We start from the raw sequence: 24,575 nt of genomic DNA on the forward strand, positions 1-24,575 counted from the left end.
GCTGATCCCCGCACTTGGCTGGCCTTGCACCATGGCCGCAGGAAGTGCCCTCCTTGTGCTCCAAGCATGGGGTTTGCATTACAGACCCCAGATTGTCAGACTCCAAGGGGATGGCCCCAGCTGTGAGCAATAGCTTAGGCCACCGGGTCACTGCCTTCCCTGTGCAGAAAGGATCCTGGACTCATAGCAGTGCTAGAAGGCTGTCCCAGAGGTTCACGGGACAGCAGGGCACAGCCAGGCTGGGGGCCCCTCGGAGGCAGGGTCAGTAATTGGCTCCTGCTCCACTTCTCAGCCCAGTGTCCATCACTGACAATAAGGGCTCTGACTAGCACACCTATTGCTGGTGGAGGGGACTTTGAGGACTGCATGTTCTATCTGACATTTAAGTGTCAGTAGCCAGGGCCCTTCGCAGTCTGCTAGGAACCTACAAATGCCAAGTGTAGAGGAATTAAACCCAAATAGACAAAGTGACTTGCTCACAATCCTGCAGGTGGTGAGCAGGTCTCCAACAAAAGTCCCCAAAACAATACAGTAGAACCTCCATAGCTGACCCCTCCCTACACTGACCACCTCCTTAACTTGACCCACTCTTCACAGACAGATGAGCACCAGCAGGCCTCACTCCTCGCACTGACCAGCTCCGTGTGTCAGACAGTGTGTGTGCCACAGTCCCATGGGTGGTCACTCACAGAGGCAATGCTGTACTATTTCTCCACTACAGCAGGTTGACTGAACTGCTGGGAACAATCCCTTCCCCTAGATTACCAGAGCCACCAGAGGCCGGCCAGGCTCCCAGGATCTCGGCTGCTTCTAGGGTGGACAGTGGGAGAAACGCCAGCTATTACAGGGCAGGCCTGGCCAGTGGCCGTTGGTGGTGGTGGTGGGGGATGGTGGTGAGTTCTGACCCACCCAGAAGGGGATGCCAGGAGCCCTGGGTCATGTCCTTTTATGATTCATGTGTGAAACCACTTTAGTCACAGATGGGGAGACTTAAACAACAAGTTCATTCTCCTACAGAGGTCCCAGACCCAGGCGTGGCAGGCCCGGCCCTCTGTGGGCTCAAGGGGAGGGTCCTTGGCTCCATCCTCCTTCCCATCCCTGAAGCAGGGCCCGGCTCCCTCATGGCCTCCACAGCCACCATGTCAGCCCCTCTCACTCTGCTCTTCACAGAGCTGCCAGAAGGTCTCCGAACCCATGAGCGTCTCCTCCGGCAGAAGGCTAGCTCCTCCGGCAGAGGGCCTCACTCCAACACCAGCATCCATCTCTCCCAAGTCTCAGCTCAGCTAACACTCTCTCCTTCCAGGAAGCTTCCAGAACCTCCTGGACTGATAGCTAGCCATCCTCTACCCCTGGGTACCTTGGGCAAGGAACCAGAAAGGCTCCCGGGTGTCACTCCCTGCCACCACCATCCCCCACAGGTCAGGGCTGTCAGCACGCAGGCTCTCCTTCCTGCCCCTCTCTCCCTTTCTCCCTCCCCTTCCTTCCCTCATTCTCTCTCTCCCCCTCCCTCTCTCTCTCTCCCTCTCTCTTTCTCACTCCCTCTCTCTCTCCCTCTCTCTTTCCCTCTCTCTCTTCCTCTCCCTCTCTCTTCCTCTCTCCCTCCCTCTCTCTTCCTCTCCCTCTCTCTCTCCCTCTTTCTCTCTCCCTCTCTCTCTCTCCCTTTCTCTCCCTCTCTCTCTCTCCCTTTCTCTCCCTCTCTCTCTCTCCCTCTCTCTTTCTCTCTCTCCCCCTCTCTCTATCTCTCTCTCCCTCTTTCCATCTCTGCCCGCCTCCCTTTCTCCGTTTGTCTGTCTGGACCTCCCTCCCGCTCTATCCCCCTTTCCATCTCTCTGTCTTCCTCCCCTCTCCCCCTTTCTCCCTCTCTCCCTGTCTGTCTCCTCCTCATCCCTTCTTCCTGTCTGTCTTTCTCTTTATCTCACTACAAAGGGGCTTTCTAGGTTAGAGGTAGATGATTCTTACCTTCTAAGGATGAGTATATAAATGTAAGAATCATTTAAAGACAAATTTGAAAATTTGCTACTGATTAAAAATTTCATATGCCTTTTCTCTGGAAAGGCATATGGAAGGACAGCCTGAGTCTTTTGCTTAATTTTGGAAATAAAAAGAAGAACCCTAATGGTCCATATTCAGTAGCACCCAAAACACAGCTCGCATCTGCCACAGGGCCCTGGGGGGCAGGGCTGCCACTCCAGCTGCTCAGGGCGGAGCCCTTGGCCATCCTGACCTCCCCCCCCCCGACTTTCTCCTGTATCCCAGCTCTCGCTGATGTGTTGCTGCTGCTGGTCCCAGGCACTGCGTGGCCACCCCCACCCCCCCATTCCCACTGCACAGTCGCCTCTGCTTGTGCAGGTGTGGGCAAGGCCCAGGTGCCCCTGCACACAGTGTTGTTCAGGACCCAACCCCACAGCACCGCGGGCTGTGGTTTAAGTACTGACAGGAGCCAGAAGAGAGGGGCAGCCTGGCTGCGGCAGCCACGGCCCTGCGGAGAACCCTGGGAACGTTGGGAACTGGACCAGCAGGAGCATCTGGCATGCGTGACCCAGCCCCACCCCACGACTCCTGACATTCAATACAATGCACTTTTTATGACACTTCTGCTTATTAATGACCTCTGTCCCTCCCCAGGGACACCCCTTGGGAGGGTCCTGATTTTGCTAAGGCATCCCCAGAGGCTGAGATCATGCCTAAGAGAGTCAGCCCCCAGTAGAAACGTGTGACGTGAACACATGGTGGGATAGTATCTCTGGATACACTCCTACACCCTAATGCACACCTGTCCTTACACGCCCAGTGTGAGCACAGGTGAGCTTTGGCCAGGCCCTGTTCTTGGAAAGAAAACTGGATGGGCGCTGCTCAAGACATCCGGCACTGTCAGAGGGCTGGGCCCACTAATTCTCCATCATCCAGTCACCATTTGTAATCAAGGCCATATTTGCCGACCAACAGCCAGGAGAGCTTCCCACAGCCACGGGGGCCGGGACCCAAACGCCCACATCTATGGCTGACGTCATCATGTTTGTGTTCCAGACCAGGGTGATGTCAGGCATGTGGCATCCAAACTCAAAACATAGCTGATTTGCTGAGACCCAGTCAGCCTGGAGCTGTGAAGGGCAGGCTCAGTGCCAGAGGTCAGAAATGTGGAGAAGCTGTTCTCCCCGTGCCCCCTATCCCTGGCCCCAGGGTTCTCTGAGGACCCTGAAACCCTGTCCCTGCCCCCAGGGCTCCCTGAGGACCCTGAGACTCTGTCCCTGACCCCAGGGCTCCCTGAGGACCCTGAGACCCCATCCCTCACCCTAGGACTCCCTGAGGACCCTGAGAATATGTCCCTTCCCCCAGGGCTCCCTGAGGACCCTGAGACCCTGTCCCTGACCCCAGGGCTCCCTTAGGACCCTTAGATCCTGTCCCTGTCCCAGGGCTCCCTGAAGACCCTGAGACCCCATCCCTGCCCCCGGGGCTCCCTGAGGACCCTGAGAAGCCGTCCAAGATGGCAGTTCCCTCCGTGTACTCCGCCCTGCTCTGCATGAGGGACCCCTTGCTATCTTGGGGTCCGTGTGCACTCCCCCCTTGGCAGGCCCTGCACCTGCTGTGGCAGTATGGTAGGCGTGGCTTGTGCTGGTGAACACGCCCACACAGAGACACACCTACTGCACACGAGCATGGGTCAGTAAAAATCCGTAAATATACGCTGCGTGATCTGTCTGCCTTGGACAGGCAGCTATGTAGGTATGTGACTGTTGGCACCACACATAGGGTACAGAGGGCCCTGCTGCCACCCCAAACTCCACCCTGACCCTTGCCAGGTGCCTCTCGAGCAGGCGGCTAGAGAAGGCTTCACAGAGAACTTGATCTCAGAGGTGGGTCTTCCAGGACAAACAAGGTTGTGTCAGTAAACATAGGAGGCTGGGGACATGGCAGGCAGAGGTGGCCGGGTGAGGAAGGTTCCAGGCCCTCTGGAAAGGGAAGAGACATGAAGGGAGCTTAGGAGGGAGGGATCAAGGCCACGCTGAACTCAGAGCATGGAAATCAGGAAAATGGTCTGATCTGTTCTGCTTCTAAAGTGACAACATGGAGGAAGTTCAGGGAGGAGGTGAGGCCCAGGTGAAGCAGGTAAGCATTCCAGGCACCTGGAGGAGGCTGCACCCCACATAGGCCAGGGGAGGTGGGAGTCATTGGAATAAGCATGGGTTAGGAAGGATAATGTTAAAAACAAAACACAGTGTTCTTATTAACGTCCTCAGGCACTCCACACCCCACCTGTTTTTTTCTGATTATGCATCAAATTACGGTTCCCAGGGCACATGTGCCCTGAGGTGAGTGAGGAAGAACCACTGGGCCTTTCAAACGGCCGAGGTGGGAGGGCTGAGTCTCACCACCTCCGACAACTTTCAAGAGCAGACAGGGTCATGCGTACATCCCGTTGCTACAGCTACCTGGCCTCGAGTACTGGTGTTACCGCATCCTCCCAGGTCAGCCGCAGCGGCCTGGTGCGTCCTCTCGCAACTTTCAGCAGTCTAAGCAAGCTACACACACAACTACGTAGATGCCCTGAAAGGAAACATATTTGCTGTTGGTATTTTCACCATAGGAAAATAAATCACAGCCAGATCAGCCAACACAGCAGTCTGACACGCCCAAACCCTCTACAGGAGGTAGCTGCAACTCACTTTGTCCATGGTCTCAGCCAAGCAAGCACAGTGCCAGGGCCACATCTGACCAGGGCAGCGTGTGGTGTGAGGGCCCAGAGGAGCTTCCTCACAGCTCTGGGGTTACTCTCTGGGGACCACCACCCCGAGGACGGTCCTTTGCAGGCCCTTGTGGGCTTTGGTGAAGCCACTTGGTATAGCACCTGGCAGAAGACAGACAGGGCTCTGGAAGCCAGCGCCTGGGTCTGTTGGTTCTTCTGGCGTCACACTGTCTGGATGGAGCATACAGGAACGAAGACAGCAGGTCTCAGGCTGACCCAGTGCTCACAAATACCTGGCTGGCCGAATGCAGGGGGCGTGGCGAGGGCTGACCCTACTCCTTGGCTCACCTTGCCTGCAGCCGGAATCAGCAGCACAGTTTCCTAAGGACCAAAGCACCAGGCCCAGTACCCTGATGGTCCTCACATAGAGTGACAGGGAAGGCCATGGCCACTCAGCACAGGCCACGTCTCCCCATGGTGCTAATGGCTATCCGTGGCCTCAGAGGGAGATGCTGAAAGGAAGCTGCAGGTGCCCCGGGGCAGGGGGATGGGGTAGCAGGTGGACGAGTCCAGCAGGGAGGCTCTGGGCACCTTGTTACTTGTGGCCAGAGTAACTGCCTAAACACAAAACACAGGGCAGGGCTGGTCTGAGCAAGTCATCCCTGAGCAGGGGCTGTTGTCTTGGGAATGTCCCATGAGACAGGCCCCGTTCCCAGTGGAGCTGGAGTTCCCAGAAGGGGTGGCCACTTCAGATGGGCCGGAGGGCTCAGTGTCCAGGCCACACATTACCATTTCTCTGGAAGAAGCCTTGAAACTGAGTCTGCACTGTCTACCCCTAGAGTAACAGATACTTTCAAATAACAGTGTCCCAGTAATTCTGAAATTCTGCCTGAGGAGGCAAGGAGGGGTTCTTGGACACTCACCGGCCTCCCCAGAGCAACTATGGGGACTCTGCAACCTCCAGCCTTCACTCGACTCCACGTGGGCCTTAGACTCAAGCAAAGGATGTAGCTGGAGAAGCACAGAGACCTGTTCTCGAGGACAGCCCAGCTCGCTTTACGATGAGAAAATGGGAACCACCTGGAACTTTACCAGTAGAGGATTGTTTTTAAGAAATTCTTGAATTCCAAGTGTAGAGGTTAAATATCTTAAGTTGAAGATTATAAAGGCCTCCAAAAATGTTCACCAGATGCCAGATTGTCAGTCATACAATGGACACAAGTTATTTTATGATGTAGTGTGTGCTTTACTAATTTTAAGTTTAAAAAAATAATGCAAACACCCCACTCCTGTCTCAGTCAGAATGAGCCCTCTCAGGTCCCAGAGTTTTCGGTTCAGCTCCGCCCCCCACCGCAAGTGCACTGTCCCTGCCCACAGCCTCCAGCTGGGGCCTGGACCAGCCTCCCTTGCAGGGAGGCACTGCCCTGCTCCTACCTGCCCTGAGAGCTGCTCTACTGACAGAGGTGCCCTGGCAGCTCACACATGTACACGTTTTGCTTTTTTCTGTTCACTGACAAGATCTTATTCAGTTAAAATAATTCTTATTAGGCAGACAGTTTTGTAGATGAAAACCGAGGCTCAAATAGGTTAATCTGTCTGAGCTCAAACAGCAATTAATAGGGACAGTGCTCACCTGAAGGCTCACGGGTCCAGGTGTGTTGTCTGCAAAAAGCCCAGAAGACTCTGTCAGGACGTTTACAGGCAGAGCTTCTCATCCAGGAAGCCAGGGAGCCATCGGCAGAGGAGGATGAGATAGAGTGAGTTCTACTGTTTGAATAAACAGGGACTCCCTAGAGATACCATCTGACCACGTGCAACTGTCCTGAAGCCTCTTCCTGCTGGGGGAGAGGAGCTGCCCTGGAGGGCCTGGTGACAACTGGTCAGTGACAGACCTCAGCCAGTCACAGGACCCACTTGTTTCTATGAACACACTCCCCGAGAGTAGTCTCCACGGACCGAAGGGGGGCTGCAGTACTCTGGTGAGGGCAGAAGGTGTGGGCGGACACCACAGCGGGAAAGGCCGGCTCCGACCACCGCTGCAGGGTCTGGTCCCACAGCAAGGAGGAGTCGGGGGTTGGGGCCTGGAGGGTTCTCACGGCACAGGTGAGAGGCGGCCAGCCATTGTTGGTCTCTAATCCATGGTTGGGAGGGACGGTTCTCATCAGAACCCTGCTGCCTTTAGACTCAGGCATATGAAGTAAGGGCAGGGTCCCAGCACCTTCCCCCTTCCCAGGTACGTGATAACATGAGCCACTGTGGTTTTTAAGAGATTTTAATGGTACATGGGGGAGGGTCCACCAAGCCAGACCTCTAGGGGCGAGGCCATGCTCACCTGACCAAACAAAGCGGATTAAACTCAGTGTCTGTGCCAGGGGCTCTGAAGTGGACATCTCAGGTTATCTGTACAGGGTAGATGGTGGGAGCATCTGTTTTACAATTTAGGAAAAAAAAAAAAGATTTGGAAAGGCTCTGAATCGCAGTCGGGACTGCAGTTCAGCACCAGTAAGAAATCGTACTTCAGCATTCAGATTTCCCACAGTTGCACAACTTTGTCTGTCCCGTGAGGAAAAGATGAGGAAGGCTGCATTTCCCTCAGTACTGTGAGCGCAGCATGGAACGAACCAGCTCTAACTCAACGTGGACATTCAGCTTCTCCAAGTTTGGTGACGTGAGAGGCTACTGGTCTCAGAGTAAGAGGAGGTGGGTTTGGGTCTTGGTCCAGAGACTCCTGCCTTGTAGGAGACAGAGTCCCTGGCGGAGAGTGGAGAGGCTGTGGGGCTGCTGGACTCAGGGCCGTCCCTGCACACCAGTGCCAGAGCCCCCCACAGAGCACGCTGGGGGGGGAGGGGGCGCAGTATCAAACATCCGGTTCCCCGTCATTCCCTGTCATTGTGAATCATAATTACAAGAAGGGATGGCCAGCAGTCATCCTGAATCCGTTACAGTGATTTTAAAGGATATAAGCATGAATGTTTCCCAGGAGTGTTCTCTGAAAACAGCTGCCCTGCAGTTGGAGGCTGCTGTGAGCTGCGATGACGCCACAGCACAGCTGGTCACTCAGGTAGGCTCCGTTTGTGTCCTGAGTAGTTAGCGCCTTGGGGACAAAACAAGAAGATGAGTGTACATGCTGGAAAGATGCAATCTAAAGGGTGTGCAACAATGGTGTCATGGAAGTACTTAATTTAGGAATTTTAACTGTTGGTTAATAACTAGAGACTTGTTTTTGGTGAAACACATTGAAAGTAACATTTTCCATGAAACTTAATTTTATGCTCACTGTCAAAAGAGGAAAGAAAGAAAATGAAAGTCAGAGATGCCTAGTTCTTCTCTTCCTCAGACTGCCGTCCCAGAGAAGCCGTAGCAAGTCCTCATCCTTGTCTGCACAGTCATTGCCCTAACAAAGGGACACAAAACATTTCCTTCCTCTCCGCGGCTTCCTGGCAGCCTGTGCCAGGCTGATGTTCAGAGCTGAAATGGGGAAAAGATGTTACTCAAGGTCCCTGTGCTAAGTCGGGGCGACTTTCATGACTCAGTAGGGACCACAGGGAAGTTCTGCAGTTTTTCAGCTCAGCTTCCTCCCTCTGAGTCCCCGTTATTAGAACCAAGAAAACCCAGACACTGTGACAGCAGATAGAAGCTGAGCTTTGTTTTTGTTTTTTGAGACACAGTCTTGCTCTCTCACCCAGGCTGGAATTCCATGTCATCATTGTAGCTCACCCCAGCCTCCAACTCCAGGGTGAAAGTGATCCTCCTGCCTCAGTCCTTGAAATGCTGGGACTATAGGTATAAACCACCACTCATAGCCCAAGACTGAGTTATTTTTAACAAATCCCACAAACATAAAAGCAGTCCTTACAGGAGTTTCTGCAACCGTCTAAGTTAAAACATGCTAGTCAAGTGTCAAGTTCTCTGGGCTTGGGATTTGAGAATATTTGTTGCCATAAACACACATGGATGAAAATCCACAAAGTGAAGATTGAAGCATCAGGGGTTCACACCCAATACCTGAAAACCAAAAATGCAGTGATAGTTAAGTTACTGCCTGTGTTATAGTCACTAGATAGCATGTTAGTGACAATTCAGGGAAGGCAGTGGCTACCAGGAGTGACGTCCGAGGCCCAGGCAGGAGCTGTGTGGTCACCACACCCACTAGGACCGTTTGCCCTCATCTCAATCACAAGATAAGTCTCACATCTATTCCAACCAGGACTCCCAGCTGGCCATGTGGCCTGGACTTGGCTGCAACTCCAGCTCATGGTGGCTGTGGACAGAAGCCCCCATGCTGTGAGTAGACTCTGCCTCTGACTGTCCTCCTCCTCCAAGTTTCACGAATGCCCTCGTGCAGTTGTGGGTAGTGAAGAATCGGAAAACCAGAAAATTTATTAGACAGAACTCAGTCTGTGATGTCAGATGCTGTCCTGGAACCTCGCCTGGATATCTGGGTGCTCACCAAACACATGTAAGAACCTCTCATGGAACCACTGTCAAACCCCGACAGCCCTGGGCACACCTCTCCTCATTGCTTCCCGACCTGTGTCTTCCACAGCTGGAGGGTGCGGCAGCCCTGCGTGGAGCAGGTCCAGTGGCGCCACTTCTCTAGCCCTACGTGTTCACTGGGTGTTTCTGGGTCACAGATTGGTTGTTGCAGCAGTATTTCAAGTGGATTCACTGTTTCTATATCTGTATGGTGATCTGTGATCAGTGATCTTTCATGTTACCATTGCGATTGTTTTGGGGGAGCCACAAACCACATCCACGTACGATGGCAAACTTAACTCACAAACGCTCTACGTGACCAGCCGTCCCCTATCTCTCCTGCTCATCGGGCCTCTCTGATATGAGACACGATATTGAAATTAGGACAATTAATAACCCTACAGTGGCTTTAAATGTGCAAGTGAAAGGGAAACGGCTGAGCTCAGTGGAGGCTGAGAGCAAGCTCTCCTGCCCCAGGCAGCCAGGCTATAACTGCAAAGAAAAGTGTCGTCCAGTGAACACGAGAGTGACAGGTAACAAAACAGCCTGGCTGCTGATACAGAGGGGGTGTGAGTGGGAGATCAGACTAGCCACAGCATTCCCTTAAGCCTAATCCTGACTCTCTTCAGTTCTGTGAAGGCTGAGAGGGGAGGAAGCTGCAGGACGAGGATCTGATGCTAGGAGAGGTTGGCCTGTGAGGTTTGAGGAAAGATGTTTCTGTTAACAGAGCGCAGAGTGAGGCAGCAGGTGCTGATGGAGGAGTTGTGGCAAGTTGCCCAGATCTAGCTAAGATCAGTGATGAAGGTGGGTGCACTAAACATCAGATTTTCAATGTAGATGAAACAGCCTTCAGGGACCTTCATACCAGAGAAATTGGTGCCTGGCTTCAAAGCACAGGCTGAATCTCTTGTCAGAGGCTGGTGCAGTTGGTGACTTTGAGTTGAAGCCGCTGCTCATTCACCATTCCAAGAGCCCCGAGCCCTTAAAAGTTATGCTAACCCTGCTCTGCCTGTGCTCTGTAAGGAACAAAAAGCCTGGATGACAGTACAGCTGCCTGCAATGTGGTTTGCTCTTTACGGCCACTGTTGAGACCTACTGTTCAGAAAAAAAGATTCCTTTCAAAATATTTCCGCTCATTGAAAATGCACCTGGTCCACCCCAGAGCTCTGGTGGAAACATACAAGATGTTTCACTCCTGCTAATGCATCCTCCATGCTGTAGCCTATGGATCAAAGAGTAACTTAAGACTTTCAAATCTGATTATTTAAGAAATACATTTCGTAAGGCCATAGCTGCCACAGATAGTGATTCTGCTTGGATCTGGGCAAAGAAAACTGAAAACCTTCTGGGAAAGATTCGCTATCCCAGATGCCATCAAGAATATTCATGATTCCCAGGAGGAGGACAAAACATCAACATTAACACAAGTTAGGAAGAAGTTGAATCCCACCCTCATGTATGACTTTCAGAAGTTTATCCCTGGAGGAAATGACCGCAGAAGTAGTGAAACCAGGAGAACTAGGATTTGAGGTGGAGCCTGAAGATGGGACTGAACTGTGCAGTCTCAGGAGAGAACTTGGAAGGACGAGGAGCTGCTTCTGAGGGAAGAGCCCAGAAAGTGGCTTCTTGAGATGGAATCTACTCCTGGAGAAGATGGTATAAACGTTGCTAAAATGACAGTGAAGGATTTAAGATATAGGGTAAACGCAGTTGACAAAGCAGTGGCACGGTTTGAGAGGACTGACTCCAATTTTGAAGCAAGTCCTATTGCAGATGAAGTGCCACCAGACAGCATTGCACACTACAGAGAAAACCGTGAAGGGAAGAGGCAACCAGTGCAGCAAGCTTCATGGTTGTCACATTTCAAGAAATTGCCACAGTCACGCCAGCCTTCAGCAGCCACTCACCTGAGCAGTGAGCACCAGCGGGACCCTCCACTTGCTGGAGGCTCAGACAGCTGTTGGCATTTTTTAGCCATAAAGCATTTTTAATTAAGTTTCTTATGTTGTTTTTGTAGACCCAGTGTTACTGGACACTTAATATTGTGTGGACATAACTTTTATATGCAGCACTGGGAGACGGAGCAATATCTGCCTTATTATGGAATTTCAGAACCAAACCCATAATATCTCCCAGCTTTACCTACATTTATGTCGTTTAATAATTTTGCACACCAGAAACAGGTGCCAAGGATTAACAAAAGGCAAATAGGAATATTTCTATATATTTTACTTATTTTAAGGCAATATCCAAGTGATTAATCATTGCTAGGCTTACACTGTGCCTTTTGTTGAAAGTTACTATGCAGCACCCATTCCCTGGATGTTTCCCTCTGTGCAAAATGCTGATGAGGAAAGTCCCTACTATGCCTATCCTTCTGGTGAGCAGCATTAATGGCTCCTTTGCAGCCTTGAGCATTGACTTCTGGCCTCAGGGACAGGGTTGGGCCACAGCTGTACCCACTGAGCATGCACAGAGCTGGACAGAAGGGAGCTCTCAGCCCATGCACATACCATGGCTGGTCCCTTCCTGGACTGGGGCCGCATGCAGGTGCTCCAGATGCTTGGAGCTAGGCGGCTGCTCCCAAGGAGGGGGCTGCTCAGGCTGATGCAGCCCCGGCCCCCTGCCCCAATCTGGTGTTTCTGCAGACTTCCAGCTGAAGCACCCTCTGGACCGGCAGCTCACTCCCATCTTGGCAGTACTCAGGATCAAGTGGGATTGATGTCTGTTCACATCCCCCAAGAAATGTCAGCAGTTATGTCACAAAAGAGCGGTGGGGTCTTTACCCACAAATCTGCATAGGGTTGCAGCAGCAGCTCTGGGCTCAGCACCTGGTAGGAGGAAAGGCCTCCTTGGACCTGGGGCCAGGCCTCATCGGGCTTGGCACACCCTCTAGTAACGTGTCCACGGAGGAAGCTCACATTTCCCCCTTCAAATTTTTAAATGATTGGCAGTTTTTTTAATTATTTTTTTATTAAGTCATATACACATAGATCATAATACATTTATGCATATGTGGGGTACAATGTGTTGATGTTTTTTATACAATCTGACATGCTTACATCAAACCAATCAACATAGCTTTAGCCTCATTTACTTGATTGTTGTGTTAAGACATTTATGTTCTATGCTTGACAGATTTGACTTGTACCCTTGCAATATGCTCCATAGATGTGGTCCCGCCTTTTACCCTCCCTCTATCAAACCTCCCTCCCTTCCCACTCCATTTCTCTCCTTCATCCTGGGCTATTCTTGTGTTCTATCTTTCATAAGAAAGTGTGAGTAAATATAAGTTGGTTTCATAGAAGTACTGAGCACATTGGATACTTTTTCCTCCATTCTTGAGATACTTTACTCAGGAGAATATGTTCCAGATCCCTCCATGTAAACATAAAAGAGGTAAAGGCTCCATCTTTCTTTAAGGCTGCATAGTACTCCATGGTATACATACACCACAATTTATTAATCCATTCACAGATCGATGGGCACTTGGGCCTCTTCCATGACTTGGCTATTATGAATTGAGCTGCAATGAATAACCTGGTGCAAATATCTTTTTTGCAAAGTGATTTTTGGTCTTTTGGATATACTCCTAGTCAAGAGGAATTGCAGGATCCAATGGCAGGAGGAGGACCCCCAGTGTTACTGGACACTTAACCCCCAGGGCAATTGAAGCAATACCAAAAATACATTACTGGGATCTGATCAAACTAAAAAGCTTCTGCACTGCCAAGAACACAGTAAGTAAAGCAAGTAGACTGCCCTCAGAATGGGAGAGGATATTTGCAGTTTACTTTTCTGACAAAGGTCTGATATCCAGAATCCACAGAGAACTCAAACTTATTAATAAGAAAAGAACAATGATCCCATTTCACTATGGGCAAGAGACTTGAACAGATGCTTCTCTGAAGACAGGTGCATGATTTACAGACACATGAAAAAATGCTTGTCGTCTTTAATCATCAGAGAAATGCAAATCAAATCCACTTTGAGATACCATCTAACTCTAGTAAGAGTAGCCCACATCACAAAATCCCAAAACTACAGATGTTGGTATGGATGTGGAGAAAAGGGAACACTTCACTGCTGGTGGAAATGAAAACTAGTACATTTCTTTTGGAAAGAAGTTTGGAAAACACTCAGGGATCTAAAGATTTGGCAGTTTTAACCTAGTATTTAATTTTCCCCTAATATTCATTTTGCTGATAATACATAGAGTATTGATTTCTCTAGGCTCTGCAGAGATCTCAAATCCTTCCAGTCTCCTTCAGAGCAGCAACGTCTCCCCACCCACCCAGAACCCAGGGATCAAGTCATAGGCAGTGACCTGCTTCTGGCCACAGAGCCATACCTGACATGTGGCTGTGGAGGGAATGTCAGCTTTCTGTGCCCATCCACCCAGCACCCCGTTTGCATCCTGCTTTTGGGAACAAGGAACTTGGACATGGGGCCAAGGGTCAGAGTGCACCGTACACCTCTCCGCAGGTAAGCATCCAACCACAGAAGCTTCAGGAGGTCCAAGCTTAACTCTTACCTGCCCAAGATCAAAAGACAGGCCAGCCAGATGGTCTCATTCTAGTTCAAGTTTCCTGGCTACTCTGGAATAAAGCCCATTTAAAAGAATCCCCTCCCCCACTTTTTTCATATACAGTTGTTAGTGACTAGTACAGCTCCTGGCTTCTTCCCAGGACTCACCTTTCTTTCTCTTGTTTTTGACCTCACTCGGAGATCAAGTTTTAGCTTCATTTACCAGTTTAAGGTTAAAAACAACAACAACAACAAAAACCACACCCGTCTCCATTTATTTGAACTGAGGGGCATTACATAGTGCAAACAATTCTTTGGTAAAGCTCTGGATACAATGAGCACAGAAGGCACTTGGCTGTTGGCTGCAGTGAGAAAGGAAGTATGTACACTTTGATTCCTATTACAGCAGCTCCCAACGTGGCTGCTGAAAACGTCCACTCAGGCTGCCCACCGCTTCTGAGAATGTGTATCCTCTCACACTAGTGTTTCTGTAGACATTCAGTTTGAATTAGAATTACAGGATTTTGTGAATCACAGCTGGCTTCCTACCCTGCCGCTTAGAGAACACAGCTGTTGGCTGCTGCACACGTGACCTCACTGAAGGTCTCCAAGGCATTTAGGAGACAGCAAAACACTGCCGAAATACAGAATGTGCTGCTGCCTGTATACCTGAGCGACCTTACGTGACACCATCAGCTTTTAGACAAATACATCCTATTTTACAGAAACCTGTCCCATGTGTCAAGAAACACCAGCCAGTTCTTATCACTTAGTAACAGAATAAGCAGTCAAGACTTGATACATCAAACCCCATGAATGTTCTCCCAGCTGGACTGGGACCCACATCACTCATGTCTCTTCCTGTGGGAAGGATGCTCGTGCTAGAACACAGGTCGTGTGCAAATCATACCGGACACGGCACGTGCCCAACCATGCCAGGAACCACATGGAACCCTGCTTCCACTCAGTCTTAGTGTCATGCCACCAAGTTTGGACACCTGAACTCAGGTCTTCCTCCTCTGCCCCCTGGGCCAGGGCTCTAGGAGGGCAGCCTTCCCCATGTCCCCATCTCAGAGCCTGACACTCAGTGGGTGCCCAGGGCAGGGTGTGTACTGAACTCGCCTGTTCAGGGACAGGCTCCTCGTAACACAGATCATTTCATATGCAGGACAAAAGGGAAGGTCTTGATCAATTAAAGAGGGAGCCTATGAGGTATGACAGTTGCTAGTCACTGAATTCTATAGGAAATTTTGCATAGTAGAAATGGTTTTTCTGTCCCATCTAAATTTTCATAAAATATGCATTTTAAAAATACAAATGAGGTATAGGGATTCATTTTGTTAAACACACTCACACACCTGAAGTTAGACAAAACGAGAGCCTGCCGTCCCCAGACCCACCAACATACACAGTGGGCACTTGGTTGGTGTTGGTCTCGTCACCATTCGGCTCGCAAGGCGGGACGTTAGCAAGTCACACGGGGAAACTAGCTGTTTCTAGATGTGGCTTATTAATGTCTTTGTCACGCACAGAACATGCTGAAGCAAAGAGTCACAGGATGTGCAAAGGATGTGTCTGTCCTGGGATAGATGGTGGTGAGTGGGGAGGCGTGACAGAGCCCAGGGGGCAATGGTCGCCCCGGGCGACGGAAGCACCAGGTATGCCCTGCACATGAGCCTGCATCCCGCCAATGCTCTCAGAAGAGAGACTCCATTCCACTCACCACACACTAACTTCATCTTTAAATGTAGCTTGTGAGGCAGCCCTGGTTCTGGTGGCGCCCCCTCCGGCAGCTGCCGGCTCCCCCCACATGCAAGAACACACCTCTATGTTCCTAGCACCGAAATTTAGAGGTATCCTGCTTTAATTATTAAAAAGGAATGGTGTTATCAGGTGAAATCAATTTAGGAGCCTAAATGGTTTAACTGTGCAATTTAATAGTAGCACCAATTTTTCGTTTTAAAAGAATTAAATAAAAACCTGAGAAATCTAACACGAAGTTCAGCCATGTGTCTGCTCCCCCATCCATGCACTTGCTGTGTCTCCCTCTCCACGGATGCTCAGAGCCGCCTGCCCCACCTGTGACAGCACCAGATGACGTGGCCATGAAACGCTGTGAGTTCCGGGTGTCTCCTCTGGTCTGCAGCTGCCTGTATTGGCCACCTGATGTCACAATGGCTCAGCAGACAAACCCCAGGAGCCAGACCAGAGCCTACGGTGTTCCCTCTGCAGTGTTCTGTGAGCAGACTGGACAACAGGTGCCTTCAGTTTTCATGGGTGTCGGACAAGTGGCAGGTTGGCAGGCTTCCACGAAGCAGGTGACCTGCCCATTCTGGAGGAGAAAGGTCAGCTGTCAACTCTGGGATGGTCGTACCTCGCCCTGGGTCCCCTCCTGCCGTGCCCTGCCCTGCGTGGACTGCGTGCAGGTCTTATCTCTCCTGTGGGTTTTGCAATAAAGGAGTGGTTCTGACCGGTCCTCCACACCCAGGAGGCACCAGGACCACAGGCTGGGCACAACTTCCCCTCCCCAGGATTGTTGCTGGGAATTGGACCAGATCAGAGAGGCAAGAGACAGATTTCCTGTCCCCTGGCCTGTCCTTCCCAACTCCTCCAGCTCAGGGACACTGTCATACCCTGTCCCAATGTCCATGGCACCTGAGGGGCCCCAGAATGGGCCCCCATCCTTGCCATCTGCCTCCCAACATTCTGCTCTGGGCTTCTCACTGAGCCTGGGCTGCAGCTAGCTGTCTGCTCCCTGCAGTACCAGGACAGCTGGGCCTATTCCCCCCCCACACACACACACACCCAGGGATGGACAGTTGCTCATGGGCCCTGGCAACCCCACCCCCACTCACTGCTGGGACAGAGGCCATGTTGGGCAGGTAAATGTCCTGCATGGAGGCGCCTCATTTGCTGAATGTGTGGGCCCCATGTTGTTTCTGCTGCCACTGGGGGCAAGTGGGGCAAGTGGAGCCTGTGCAGCCCCGGGGATGACCAGGAGTGGGGGCTGACCCTCTGAGGTGCAGCAGGCACCTGTCAGGGTGAGGATGAATGGAGCCCAGCACAGGTGGCAGGAGGAGCCTCATTCTGACCCCAGGCTACCTGGAGCAGTCCCAGGGGGCACACCTGGCCCCCACACTCACTCTGCATTCACAGAGGCTACACGCATCTCTTTTCCACTTTGCGTTGTTGGCGTGAGATTCCCCATTGGCATCCATGCACTCCGTGGTGCTGAGGCGTGATTCAAGTTTCTTTATCTGCAGCAAAAACGTTCACTGTCAACTGAGCATTGCAGCTCAGCTCCTATACTAGACATTTCCTTCACTTGTAATGATGCCTTAAAATAAACCATGTTTGAGATGAATCTCTGAAGAATTTCTATGGAATCTCAAATTTACTTGTGGACAGTAGAGGCAGCTACAAGAAAGCTTGACCACTGAGGGACTCATAGGAATGCCCTGGACAGGGGAGGATTCTCAAAGGATTGTGAGAGAAAGAATTAGTCAGATGACAAAAATGTTCTGCACTGTATTTTCCAAAGGAGCATCTGGCTCATAATGCCCAGTATTGGGTCTCCCTCATTCTCCTGATCTTCCCTGAAACAAAGGTATCTAAACAAAGACCACCGTCCCTCCTCCTGCAGGCCAGGTGGAGCCAGGGAGCTCTGATGGGAGCAGGAGCCACTTCCGAATGGTCTGAGTGAACTCGCCTTCCTCACACCCTGTCCTGTGGGGCTAGGGAAGTGTAGGCAACACAATGAGGTCTGAAATGGACCTAAACCATCCATGATGTCCATCCCAACTCTCCCAACAAACCTCATAAACCTCGTTTGGCCACAGGTAAGCTTGTCTGCTTTGAGTAGGGACAGTGCCATGCTAACTTAGACCCCTGCATGTTTCTACCCAATTAAAACGTCTCTCCCCACACAAGGCCAGAGCATCGCGCTTACACAGATGTCACGTGACCCAAAGGCATCATCACCTTATGCTGCACTGCAAGTCTCTGGCTGAGTAAACCCAGACTATCTTCCTGCATCAGTCACTGGGAAGCACATAACTCCCAGGCTCAGGACTTTCCCCTTAGAAAGAGAAAGAAGGGTCCCCGAGGCCTTGGAGTTGTGGGGCAGAGGCTGGGGGTCCTAGCCAGGCCTGCCTGCCCCACCAAGGCCCCAGGCGTCTGTGGCGAGGCTGTCAGAACAAACAAGACACATTGGCAGGTCTCAGAGTGGTCAACCCTGAGGCAAGGGAAACGCCCATGGGTTGGACATCCGCAAGCTGCAGGGGCCACAGAAATCACAGTGGAAATTCCACCTTTCCCACCCCACACACTACCTGGAGCACCTGCCCATTCTCCTGGGGATAGAGCCGAGACCGTAGGCATGGCTCCTGTCTTTGCACTGCTGTCCCAGTGTGCCCCATGGGCCCTCAGACTGTCTGTGGCCACTGGTCTGGACACATGTCCTGACTGACTTGGGGCTCCCCCACCTCTCCCTAGGCCAGGCAGTAACCCAGGTCTGTCTGCTCCTGTGGAGTGAGGTGCCCAGACAGGGCTGGACAGGGCCTCCATGCTGTCCACTCCACCAGCGGGCAGGAGGACCTGCACCAGCAGGATGGGGGGTAGGGGTTAGGGCACGAGGAGCGGGTGTAGAAACAATCAGAACACCTCCCCTGCACTCGGCGCCCACCGAAGTCCCTCCCAAGCCCGAGGCTGAGCATCCCTTGCACAGAACTGAGCTATAAGCTGTAGTTCCAAGTGCCACAGACCACACACAGTGTGCCTGCGTGTCCCACCCACACTGCAGGGAAGCACATGTCCCTTCTCTCAGCCTGGGGGCCTGAGCCCCACAGCCCACACAGGACTGGGGGAAGCCAAGCCAGCTCTGGGATGGGGCCTCGGCGGGGAGACCAGCTTGAAACCCTTGCTGCCCTAACACAGACACCTAAACCTGGTCAAAGGGACAGAGTGGACTTCAGTGTGCCTCCTGACCACAGCTGAACAGCCTGGTTAATCCCACAGCCCCAGAGCCAAGTTCCTACAGAGTCGCACCTGGGCAGGCCAGCATCCCTATTGCGGTCACCTGGCCAGCAGCCCCAAGTACCCACCACCCAGGCCCTGAGGCACCAGGAACCGGAAGATAGCAGTGGAGCCCAGTTGGAAGAGCCCCACCTGCACAAGCGGCTTCCCCAGGGGCACAGGGCCCATGGGGGCTGGAAGTGACCCTGGCCTGGGACCCACAGGCAGGGAGTATTTCTGGAGGGAAAGAAGCTGAGCCTGCGGCCCTTACCTGCTTCCTGAGGTCTGTGATGGTCTTCTGCATTTCCAGAACAAACTCCTTGAAGTCAATTGTTCCTAGTCCACTTGAGGGCTCCCCGAGGGCTGAGGTGGCATTGCTGAGACGTGGACCATGTTTCCCAAAACTGCCATGGGGGAAGGGAGCAAAATGTTACCCCAGGAGATTCCCAGCAGCCTCCTTTCACCCAGGTCCAAGTCTCTGAGTTCCGAGTGTGTGCCCACCCCTGGCTAGGCGCCCGGAGTAGGCTGCCCCATCCCCACAGCAGAGGGCCCCTCTACCCACGGTTTGCCTCAGAGTGGCCCAGACCTTGGCATCTCCTGTGGCCGCCTCTTTTTGGTGGGCTTATCCTCCTGGTAGCTGAATTCCACAGACCGTCTGCCTCGAAAATGGTGGGAAAACACGTTGAACTGTCCCCTGGTCCTGCAGTCTACAACGAACACACAAAGGGGCATGCTGGCTGCTGACCACACTGATCTTACTGTCTCCTGTCAGACACGAGCAATCTTTATGAAACAAATTGTGGCAGCCAGCCATGTCGGGTGCAAATGAAGTGACCTCATCAAACTCGCCAGCTGGTCTGCAGACTGAATCCTCCTTGTTCCTGGGCCAGGACTTCATTCCACCTGCACCCTGCCCTCCTCACCACTCAGCCGCTGGTCTCTGAAAACAGCTGACCCACTTGAAGACACCCATGCTGTCATGTGTGGCTTCCCCACTCCAAGCAGGTGGGACCCTCAGGGACCCTGTGACCCTCCCCACAGCCACCTGCACTGTACCTCCAGGCCTCACTCTGGGGGTGGGGGGGAAGGTCCTGCCTACACCCCGGGGTGAGGGAGGAGCTCCCAGTGCCATGTCTCACATGGGCCCCAGGCACCACTGACACTCTCTGCAGCAAAGTAAGGGGGTTTCTCATCTGTTTCATTTCCTCTTCAACCAGGAGAGGCCTGGGAGGGAGTCCAGGCAGAGGCCAAACACAGCCTCCCCACAGAGCAGGAACGCCCACACCCCTGCCTGTCTACTTGAGAATGGCACCGACTCCCAGGGACTCTCTTCCTCCTGGCAGCAGGAGGAAGCAACACATGTCTTCAATGCCCCTCTGCCCAGACCACAGAGCCACACACAGCTCCACTAAGTGGTCTGCGGGTTATTTCTATGGCTAACCGTCCGGCTTCCGAGCCAGACCCAGAAGGCTGAGTGTATGCCACTCTGTTCTTCCAGACTGTCTCAGAAAAGCCGCAGTTTTAGATCACACACACTAAGTATTTAGGAGGAAAGGGGCAAGATGCCTGCCACTTCCTTGGCTAGTTCAGAAAAACATGTGCACTGCGTCCATGCACATGTATACACACACAGACACACATGCATACACTCACAAGTGCAGACGTACACACATTCACACATTGTATAACCATTCACTGTGAGGTGCACAGCGGCACACACACACACTCGTTATGTGTGGCTGGCACTGTATGTACGCACACACATACACATACATCCCTACCCTTACATAACGGGAGAGTCATATACAGCAAAATTAAGGCGGGAGTTTCCTGTGATACTTCGGTTATTGCAATGACCCCTCCCCTCCAAGCTGTGTGTATGTGCGTGTCTTCTTTCTCAGGGCTAATTAACCCCCAACAAAGAAGTTGTAATTCTTGACTCTGTTCAAAAGAAAGAAGCGACCTACCCAGGAGTTGCTTTTCAGGTTTCTTGTGTGTGCAGATGTTGTGCTTGTATGTAAAAATACCAAAATGATCAAGGGGCACAGCCCAGAAGGTTCACTTTCAATGTCTTTTTATAAAGTTGAATTGAAACTAGTAATAGACACTGGGTTTGGTTTTGTCAAACCCAATTCTTTGGTTATTTTTCTGCTCTTTTTTAGATATGGCCACTAGAGTGAAATGAGAACAGAAGCTTGGCGAACATTCTCCAAGCTTTGCCAGCTGTTTAAAGAGGGGAGAAAGAGCGGCAAAGCTTCTCTAACAGTCCCACCCACGGTAAGGTGGCAGGGCTTGCCATGTGACAAGGCACCTTGGTCAAGGAACTTTGGATTTTATGAGCAAAAGAACAAAAAAACCAAAGCTCTTTCTGATAACCTGCTGAAGTTGTCAGAAAATGGGGGGGGGGTCCTGCTCGGTCCCCCAGGCTGAGTGCAGCAGTGGGACCCCAGCTCACAGCAGCCTGGAATCCTGGGCTTAAGGATCCTCCTGCCTCAGCCTCCTCCTAGCCACAGCACCTGACTGGAAGACAACGGGATTTAAAGGGAACAAATTTCTGTAAACACAGACTGAATTTTCTGCCACAATTCTTGTCGAAAAGCATTTTAAACTTCATAAACCAGGGCAGCACCCGTAGCTCAGTGGGTAGGATACCGGCCACCTACACCAGAAGTGGAGGGTTTGAACCCAGCCTGGTCCTGCTAAAACAATGACAACTGCAAAAAAAGAAAAAAATACATATATAGCTGGGCATTGTGGCGGGTGCCTGTAGTCCCAGATACTTGGGAGGCTGAGGCAAGAGAATTGCTTAAGCCCAAGAGTCTGAGGTTGCTGTGACGCCATGGCACTCTACTGAGGGTGACAGCTTGAGAATGTCTAAAAAAAAAAAAAAAAAATCAAACTTCATAAACCAGTGACAACAAAAACCCCACAAAAACAGGTATAGGTTTCTGGCAGATGTGATAACAAGAAAGAAGATGATTTTGAAAACTGGGTATACAGCAAGCACAATTCTGTATTTCTTTCTGTGAGCTCTATAATACAGATGAGGAGCAGACACAGAATCAGATGGCGCTCCCAGACATGCCCCACGTCTCACGCACTCATGCAGGAGCCCTTAAAAATCAGCTCTATCCTAAATACAGGTTTCAACACTAACTTAAATCACCTCCTGAGCAAAACCCACTCTAGAAAAAGGGAGGCGGGAGAGAACACAGCTAGATTTCCTGAATTCTGTGCGTCTCTTCTGGAACCATGAAGCAGCTGTGGCCAGAGGCTACCAGAGGCTGTCCCGCAAAGCGAGTGAGGCCAGGCCAGCCCTGTGGTCCAAGTCCTCCCCGCACAGCAGCGCAGCCCTGTGGGCTCTGACCACCCCAGGCTTGGTGCTCTTCCACTGGCTCTGATCATAGTTGAATAAAACCAAAATTACAGTGAAACTGGAAAATGGAAACTGAGGTTAACCAGAGTGGGATTTCAGAATGCAGAGCAGGAATGCGACTGACAGGGTGGCCGTGCATGCGGCACACAGCTCTATGGACGGGACAGTGCTGGCCCCACAGGGCACACGCTGGCTCCTAGGCCCTGCTGGCGACACCAACCCACACCTGCCAGTACTGACTTCCTGAGATGCAGCCACGCACATCATGATGGACAAAGACATCATCGATGACTGGGCACGATGGTTACAGGAACCTGACGCATCTGATACGCTGCTCACATCATCTTTGCCCATCGGTGGGAACACGCAGGCCCCCATGAGCGCTGTCATGGAGACGGCAGGTCTAAAGAGTACGCCTTACTAATGCCTGGTGTCCTATTCCTTTGACAGTTGTTTCTGTTAGTGTACCGTCTCTTGTCACTACAAACTCCTCAAAATCCCGTTTTCTTTGTTCACATTTTGGTTCCGCAGCACACCTCCTGGGGCTGTACCATAATTCAGCAAACTCTGCAGCTAAACGCTGCTTCCAATTCTCAGGCTTGTGAGGACCCTCACACGTAATGAGGCCTGTGCTGAGCCTTCCCCAGAACCAGCAACAACAAAGACACAGGCATGAGGGATGGGGGCCCACACGCACCTTCACAGCAGTCCTGCCACACCCTGAGGTCCACCCTGGGGACCTCGTCGCAGCTCCCATAGCCATGGGGGAACTCTGCCACCCTGAACACGTCCCTCTGCACGTGGGTGATGTTGTCCGAGTTGTCACACAGGATCCTGGCCAGCGAGGTCTGTCGGATCTGTGTCAGCTGAGCAGGGGAGAACACCCCAGGGTTCTCGTACCACAACCTGGACCAAAAGGAGAGCATCAGGGAAGGTTGGGGCTAAAAAGCCCCTCTCTGGAGCCTTGCCAGCAGCTCGGAGGCCACCGGTTTTAATCAGGTATCACTGAAAAAACCAACTGACTTTGCTCATATTGCCTGCTCAAAAACAGAAACAAAAGCAAGAATCTGGAATGAAGAGGGACAGGGTTAGCTCTTCTGACTACAACAAAAAAGACAGGCCACTCGTTAGAAAGAAAAATCACGAGGCAGGCAGCTAGCTGCTGAGTGAGTGAACGGCAGGTGGACCCACCTTCCCAACACTCACACTGAAGGGTAAGGTGGAACCGAAAACCAAAATTCTTTCCAGAAGCTCTAACTCCTCTAAAGCCCCACAGTGGCTTAGTTGTAGGGCTGCCTGGCTTTCAGGAGTAGAAATACTTGTGTAGGAGAAGGGACATGGAAGAGGCTTTGGACTGGGTGGTAATGATCTGAGCTGCAATAACGCCAGCCTGATGCTTCCCCTTCATCCTCAGCAAGGGCGGCCCCCCTCTTCCTGAGCCCCAGGACAGGCTGAGTGCTTGAGTACCCTGTCCTGCCGGTAGGCTATGCCCAGCCATCCTCAAGCAGGCTGTGTGTAGGCAAGTCCTGCCCTGCTGGCCACACTGTGCTCACCTGTCCCCATCCTGAGCAGGCCAAGTACAGGAGCGTCCTGCCCCACTGGCCACACTGTGCTTACCTGTCCCCATCACGGAGGCGCCTGAACTGTGTGCTGAGCAGACACATTAGTGTGGGCCCCAGCCGGCTGCCAGGGACCAGGTCTTCCACCACAAGGGCTGGGAACAGGTCAATGTTCAACGTGGAGCCGTACAACCTCAAAAAGTGATGGGAGAGTGTCAGTTTACCTGACAGCACAGCTAAGTCACCATCCTCCATCCTTTGGTCACTGTGCACGTTAGACTGTGCTTAACAAAGAAATCCAACTTTCTTTAAATCATCACCCATTACTTAAAAAAGGATTTTTCCTATTTTCTGTCTCACATGAAATCTCCACATTTGTTATAAGAAATATAGCAACGCCAGGAACATACAAGAAAATTTAAACCACACTTTCCCTGTTTTTCAGGAACAATAATTTACAGCTTAATCCCTTCAAACCTTTCATAAATAAATTCATGAACTATATACAGTTATAGATGTATTTTTAGAAGAATAAAAGTTCTCCTAAATATTGAAAATATATTTGAAATAAAGAAAATATTTGCTAAGCAAAGGTAAGGCAAAACTAAGATGTAAGTGTTTAAGAATGAGCATTTTCTTCAACTTCTAATTCCTCAGAAATATATGCTTTCAAAAAACTAAGTAAACTTCTACCACAAACCTTTCATATCTGAACTAAGAACTCTATTAGGTAATAGACACCACTGTAGTTTCAGCTGCTATTTGAAGCTCAATTTTTTAAAAAATCTTTAATTCTGACTATTCCTTCCCACAAAGCTAGAAGCAGTGCTGAGGGACCAGCCTGCAGTCAGGACGGAGTTGGCGGCTCAGTGGATGAACAGCATGTGCTGTGGCCTTAGTGGTCATCTCTCAGCAGAATAAACACAGATTCCTTTAAACC

At 51.4% G+C, this 24,575-nt stretch overlaps 1 protein-coding gene across 6 annotated transcripts in view; it reads right to left on the reverse strand.

Moving 5' to 3' along the window:
* Positions 1–13,944: 13,944 nt before the first annotated feature.
* PXDN (peroxidasin) overlaps positions 13,945–24,575 on the reverse strand; it is a 98,150-nt gene continuing 87,519 nt past the window's right edge. For all 6 annotated transcript variants that reach the window (XM_053588128.1, XM_053588126.1, XM_053588130.1 and 3 more), the window contains 6 exons: positions 23,694–23,828; positions 22,774–22,982; positions 19,287–19,407; positions 18,972–19,104; positions 16,831–16,944; positions 13,945–16,019 (listed from right to left, as the gene is read on the reverse strand). In XM_053588128.1, coding sequence (XP_053444103.1) covers positions 15,900–16,019; positions 16,831–16,944; positions 18,972–19,104; positions 19,287–19,407; positions 22,774–22,982; positions 23,694–23,828 — 832 coding nt within the window. In that variant the 3' untranslated portion in view covers positions 13,945–15,899. The remainder of the gene's footprint in view (positions 16,020–16,830; positions 16,945–18,971; positions 19,105–19,286; positions 19,408–22,773; positions 22,983–23,693; positions 23,829–24,575) is intronic.

The sequence above is a fragment of the Nycticebus coucang genome, chromosome 4 (genome assembly GCF_027406575.1).
Source record: "Nycticebus coucang isolate mNycCou1 chromosome 4, mNycCou1.pri, whole genome shotgun sequence".
NCBI classification, from domain to species: Eukaryota; Metazoa; Chordata; class Mammalia; order Primates; family Lorisidae; genus Nycticebus; species Nycticebus coucang.